Genomic DNA, 7,160 nt, shown 5'->3' on the forward strand with positions numbered 1-7,160 from the left:
AAATGTATATCCAGTAAACATTTGAGTAAGGATGACCCCTAATAACACAGAAACTACAATCAAAACAAAAAGAGGGAATTGCTTTTTTTCCATCTTAATCCACTATCCAGAAAAAAACACCTGCAGATTGAAACAAAATAATTGCATTAATACAACCACTACAAGCAGTTTCTGTTTATTTTTGGAATACACGTGTATACACATGTCCCACTATAATGGGAAAATTAGTGACCAAAAAAATTAAAGAATTAAAAAATAACAAGGACTAAAAAATGTTCTGCGATGTGAGCAGGCTTGTTATTGTCCTATAATTAGAAGCTGAGCATGAACTAACCACTAAAATCTAAACAGGTTGTACTTGTAACAAACGTTCTACTATAATTGACGTTAAACTTACCCATTTATGGGTAAAGTATGTGCACTGAGTTGCCATTTCATAGATACACGTACTCAATAGCTGTACCAAAGTGTCTATCAGTGCTGGGTTGGGACCAGATATACAAGATATGCAATGCACACTCAACCTGTTTTTGATTGGCATGTGGAATCCAAGTAATGTTGAAATGGATTTACAAGCTTGGGGGGTGGGGGGTGGGGGTGCGGATTTTGACTGTATGACATACAGTGTTATGGAATATGTTTGTATTAGAGTCATACCTATCATCTAATCGGTCTGGCGTTGTGGAGGGGACTGCTACCTAGTTACCGAATTTCATGTCTGTTGGACCTTTGTTCTCGTCTGGGCGATTCGTTTTCGTAATGGATCTGAATAAGAATTCTTAAACAAATCTCTAACATATAATAGGGTTACAGCACTGGACCCCTAATAATAATGGCAATGATGCTGTTTACAGCGTCTCCCTTATTTCTTATTTTCTCTGCGTTTTGTAACGTGCATGCAATTAAGGTTTCTCCGTACTCTTTTTCAAGCCAGGCATTTGTAATGGTGGATCACGCGCGCAAGCAATAATTTTAATATTTATGAATTATGAATTAGCAGGAATTACTCATGAAGAATATTAAGTAATTATTAGTAGGAAATAAACTATCTCTAGTGTTATTAAATGTAGAGAGGCAAACTGGCAGAAAATTGTCGACAGACTAAATGCGTAAGCACGCTTTTTACCACATTTATGGGCGCTTTAAAATTTAAAATTGTTATTGGAAAGTATAATACAACATAATCCAATTTAAACGGGCCAACACACTACGTTTTAGAGTAGGCAGTTCTGTTTTAAAAAATGCGCCTCAAGCTACTGTAGCCTACATTTTAGCGAATCTGTATCGCCAGCAGTTGTATCCATTCACTTATGAACTAATGATAATCGACAATTTTCAGCTTTTATATTTAAAATGAATAAATATGAATTGCAATGTGCTGTTTACGTAAATACGTGTATTATCGTAATGTTGTACTCTGAAGGCCTAAATGAAAATGTACGCAATCACATTTTAGCATGATTACCTATTCAGCATTAATAATGCCTGAGTAAACTGCAAATTGCCCAAAATTATATTTAAATACAGTACCTAAATACAGCCATATAGCTATTGTCCACCTTTGCAAAAATACATTATATAAACGGGATATGCAAAAGGCACTGCAGTTAATCGGATAGTACTGCCGCGGAGAGTAGCTCCTGAAGAGAGTGTTTCAAGCCAGCGAAAAACTGTGAAATGGATTAGTTTTCGTCTAGCTGCTCGTTCCCATCTGGTCCACGGGTGCAGTAAACTAAGAAGTACTTTATACCCATTTATTAAATTTCGGACTACGAAGACCAGTGAGAAACTTGCAGAACTCGTTCGTTTTCTCACGCCATTCGTTAGTTTATTCTTTTCTCATTTGGTTAGTGGGGATTAGTGACAAATATAAAGGTATGTTGAAGTATAAGGGTAGTCTGAATGCAACGAGTCTTGGTTTGAACTTGGTCAAGACCAGATTATTAATGAAGACTAATACACAATACAAACAGTTTACAGGTCTCTGGTACAGTCAGATGATTTTAGAGTATAATAGCGGCACCAGCTGTGTTTCAAGCCACAGAAAAAAAAAACGAATTAAAACTCTATGCATGCATGCTTTATTCAGAGATAAATAATATATAGAGAGAACAAAGTCTTTGAATATATGGAAAAAAAAATGTAAATTTGAGTAAGTGGAAATATGTCATTGATATAGCAAGTGCAACATGTTCAGACATGACATGCTATGCAGATCAAAAATGAGACATTCGTCTATCGCTAACTAAGGACCATATTGGACATGGTTTATCAACTGTCTAAAAATAAACAAGACAGCAAAACATGAAAGCAAAAGAAAAAATTAAGCACTTCTAATTAAAGGATAGGTTATTTACAGAAAAGGGAAAACACTTATTTGATGAACTGAAGCCTTGACATGTTGTATTCCCCCTAAATAAATAAACAAAAAAAATGTAAAAAGCAAAACAAACAGAAAACAGCATATGCTCAGAATTTCTTAAAGAAACAGGAACTAATAGTATTTTGTTGTAGAAAATTACATAAAACACATTAAAAATCCCATAATGTTTCCTTTACAAATCTCCATAACTAAATTTATATTTCAGAATCATTTTTGGTCTTGGTACTGACAGAGAAAAATGTGTTTTTTTTTCCATGTGGCCATCAATGAATCAGTTCCAGGATCTTTAGCATAGACAAGAATATAATAGCCTTCAGAACCTACAGGTACCAAGACTCCCACTACGTCACCATCCAGAAAGGCCTACAATGCCAATGCAGCTGGCTTTCTGATTGAGCCAGCTTTGGGAATCAAGCCAACTGAGTCAGGAACAGCTGGGTTGTTTCTGTGTCCATTGGCCCTACATTGTGCACACAAGCTTGTAAACCCAACAGCGCTGCCTCAAGAAGCCACTCTTCTCACTCGAACAGCCGGTTCTGACCTGGTTGAATCCAACAAAGTGTAAGGCCTGCTACTCTTCATACATTCAGTAGTTTGCCACCAGTAAGGTCACCATATTTTTATATATCATAATTGGATTATGTAAACCCCTTTCTCTTCTATTCTGCTATGTATTCTACTCAGGCCAAGTTATTTCCCCTCACAGCATGCTTTAATATACTTAATATACTTAATATGTTTAATATGCTTTAATATACTTTTTTTTTTCTTTTAATAGTGCTTGGTTCATCAAAAATCTTAATTTAAGTTTGGTTAAGTAAGTTGTAATTGTTATTACAAAAGTAAGTTGTTAATTTTTGTTTTGTTATTGCTCTTGTTTAGGGAGTTCAATACCTCTGGTCATTACTTCAACTATTACTCATTCCCTTTTAATTAAATTCAGTTTAAATTTCATTACCTTAGGATATTTTTGCTGATCAATCAATAAAACATTCTATTAGTTGTGATGCTTTTGGCTGGCTTGTATTCCTAATTTTGGATAAAGAAATAATCAACCTGTAGAACTTGCAACATTTATGATTTGATACTGAATTGACATATTCATCAATTTAATACATTTTAATTAAAATGTATTTTTCCTGCTAATCAGGGTGGTGCCCCAAATAATCGTAATAATTTTGATTTACATTTTATTGAGGTGTTCATACCTGTTGTGATTTTTTATTTATTTATTTTTTAATGCAGAGAAAAGAGTCAGGACAAACTGGAGGCAGAGTGTTGCTTATTAAGCTCAATATCTGTCTACAACAGAGCAGTCCCAGTCCCAGTTCTAGTTCCAAATCTTCTCCAGTTCTAATGTGCCAACCATGGAGTGGCTCTTCATACCTGGTTACAAGGACTGTGCCCCTTCCTAATGTCACACAGTTCCCCCAGGAGACGTACGGAGCACCTGGTGTTATTTAACAAACTTCTGTTGAGTCACACAGAGCATGAGAATCACCAAGATAAGGAGCTCTCTCAGGAAACACACAAAACATCTGGTGTCACAAATCCATCAAATGAGTTGTGCATGTCTTGTTGTTAAACACGTTTAAGTTTCTACAGGTAAACCAAGAAACCCATTATCTGCTTTTATTACACAATGATATAAAAGAAAAGACAAGGATATAGAAATAAAAAGAAAGAATACATAAATTCCCATATACCACTACAATACATATCCTGATATTATGTAGACCATGGTGTAGTCCAGGAATCCTTACTGATGGACAGTGGGAGTGGTGATTCTCTCCTGGTGTAGTACAATACAATGGGGGCAATGGTGATTGCCAAAACATAAAAGTTATTTATCAGGCAGCAGCCTGGCCAGTCTCTGCTTTGTCAAGTTACTCTTAAAAGTCGATTTAGATTCTCAGTACAGACACAGTTTGGTGATCATTTATCATTAATGTATTAGCTAGCCAGCTAATACAATTTACTTGAGTGTACAGTCACAGCTGTTGAAGTGAATTGTGATACTCACTGTAATATGAACCAATAGCTCTGTGCATTTGACATTTACATCATCATTTGGCAGACACTCTAATTCAGAGCAATGCATTTTTCAGTATGACAGTATATGTGCTCTATAAGAATCAAACCCATGACCGTGGTGACCAGTTCAGCTACAGGGCATACATAGCTACATACAGAGCTATGCTTATGGCTATGCTAAGAAATTTTCTTGCAATGATCCATATTTATGCTCAACGTCTATGCATTTTCCACTTCCCTCAACCATCAGCAATACCTCTTCATTATCTTGGAAGCATATAACAGTGAGGGATTCATAGTACAATGTGAGTTGTACTTCGACTATCAACCAGCCATGAAAGACCATATGAAGTGTTCATTATCTGTCTCCCCAGGCCCAGTGGTCCCTTTTCTGTTTGCGATTCCACATGCTACTGGTGGCTCTAGATGCAGAAGGAAGAAGATCTCCTCCTGCTCCACCTGCATTCAGAGAAAGATGGCCCTTTTGCAACCGGCTGGTAAACAGCTCCCTCTACCTATGCCAGACAGGCCATGGTCCCACATAGCAGTGGAAGTCATCACTGATCTCCCAGAATGTAGAGGCAATACCGCTATCCTCACTGTCGATGATTAGTTTTCCAAGATGATCTGATTAGCATCTATGTTCTCGCAGCTTTGGATGGTCTCAGCCTTGAGTACAAAACCACAGTCACATAGGGTTTGGAAACAGGTTATATATAACTGCTGTTAAATACACATTATCTTACATATTTTTTATACATTTACATAGAAATTTGACATACCAGAGAAGAAAAGAAGAACTAAAATTAATACCATATCAATCTGTAATCTTCAGCAAATCAGAAGCCTGTAGAGTCTTATCAACATTTGATATCAGTTCTTGCTCAAAGTCCCACACCCTTGTGTCAACAGCCAGTTGTTCTTTGGTAAGATGCCCCTGTAGTGGTACTCTCACATGAACAATATGACTTACATCAAAAGGTACATAATAAACATCCCCATATTGTTGCAGGGTGGAATGCACTGATGTTTGTATCACGCTCCTTGGGTTGATGATCAGTTTTCTGGGGTTGAAAACATTTTTTCTGTCTGGTTCTCTATAAATGTGTTCCATAATATTGATGCCAGGTATACCTCTCCATTCCGATCGATTGAATCTACCAGTTTCCTCAAATTGTGTCTTGGGGAAAATGTGGTTCTCAATAAGAAATACCCCCACATCTCTGTGCTCCTGTTGAAGATCCTCCATCAGTAATGGAAGGTTAGCATGCTTATAAGGCATGATGATCTCATCAATGTCATTCAGAAGAACATATTTGGACTGATACATGTTTCTATAAATACACTCATTGAGGTTTACCAACTGACCATAATAGTGGAGGTCTCCACCATGCTCTACAAAGTTCCATCCTTTAGATGGGTTAAGGAAATGGTCGATAGGCCATGGAACAATCTCTAGTATTCCTTCTTTCTTGTAATGCTGTAAGAGTTTCTCCAGGTCAGGACCACAGCTGGTGTTGTAGATCACTACATGTTGTACACCCAAAAGCTTGTACATTTCCATGGTTTGGACAAATTGCAGAACATTATTATAGCTTCCAAAGAGGTTTGAGATACATACACTGAAGTTGAACTTAAATGATTCCCTGGTCACTGTGTTCTTAATTGGTAAGAGATCTTCAGAATAAATGGCAGAGATGTTTCTACTAGTTGAAATGGATACAAATGCTGCATCTTGAGTGTGTGCACCATCACACAGAACATCTGAAGCTGCATATGGAAAACCAAAATGGTCACTGTGTATCTGGACTTCAGCCTCAGCAGTCTGGCAGTTATCGTCATTGTTACAGTAGATGCAGTAAAGAGGCTGCAGACTGTCCCTTCTGATTATGCTGATAACTCGAATGGCCTTATTGATTCTGTGATCGATGAATGCAGACACCATTAAATGTTTTGAGTGTTTAATGGGGGTTATGGAAAACAAACTGAATTTGTTTGTTTCAGAACCATTGAATCTAGATGGCAATATGTCCATAAATGTATATCCAGTAAACATTTGAGTAAGGATGACTCCTAATAACACAGAAACCACAATCAAAACAAAAAGAGGGAATTGCTTTTTTTCCATCTTAATCCACTATCCAGAAAAAAACACCTGCAGATTGAAACAAAATAATTGCATTAATACAACCATTACAAGCAGTTTCTGTTCATTTTCGGAATACACGTGTATACACATGTCCCACTGTAATGGGAAAATTAGTGACCAAAAAAATTAAAGAATTAAAAAATAACAAGGACTAAAAAATGTTCTGCGATGTGAGCAGGCTTGTTATTGTCCTATAATTAGAAGCTGAGCATGAACTAACCACTAAAATCTAAACAGGTTGTACTTGTAACAAACGTTCTACTATAATTGACGTTAAACTTACCCATTTATGGGTAAAGTATGTGCACTGAGTTGCCATTTCATAGATACACGTACTCAATAGCTGTACCAAAGTGTCTATCAGTGCTGGGTTGGGACCAGATATACAAGATATGCAATGCACACTCAACCTGTTTTTGATTGGCATGTGGAATCCAAGTAGTGTTGAAATGGATTTACAAGCTTGGGGGGTGGGGGGTGGGGGGTGCGGATTTTGACTGTATGAAATACAGTGTTATGGAATATGTTTGTATTAGAGTCATACCTATCATCTAATCGGTCTGGCGTTGTGGAGGGGACTGCTACCTAATTACC

At 36.9% G+C, this 7,160-nt stretch overlaps 1 protein-coding gene across 1 annotated transcript; it reads right to left on the reverse strand.

Annotated features, from left to right (window-relative positions):
• Nucleotides 1-5,234: 5,234 nt before the first annotated feature.
• Nucleotides 5,235-6,853, reverse strand: LOC118242736. Its single transcript, XM_035535077.1, has 2 exons — nucleotides 6,850-6,853; nucleotides 5,235-6,490 (listed from the first exon to the last, which is right to left on the reverse strand). Exons 1-2 carry the CDS (start codon nucleotides 6,851-6,853, stop codon nucleotides 5,235-5,237), a joined length of 1,260 nt encoding a protein of 419 aa, XP_035390970.1.
• Nucleotides 6,854-7,160: the final 307 nt, after the last annotated feature.

The sequence above is a fragment of the Electrophorus electricus genome, chromosome 16 (assembly GCF_013358815.1).
Source record: "Electrophorus electricus isolate fEleEle1 chromosome 16, fEleEle1.pri, whole genome shotgun sequence".
In the NCBI taxonomy this organism is placed as follows: Eukaryota; Metazoa; Chordata; class Actinopteri; order Gymnotiformes; family Gymnotidae; genus Electrophorus; species Electrophorus electricus.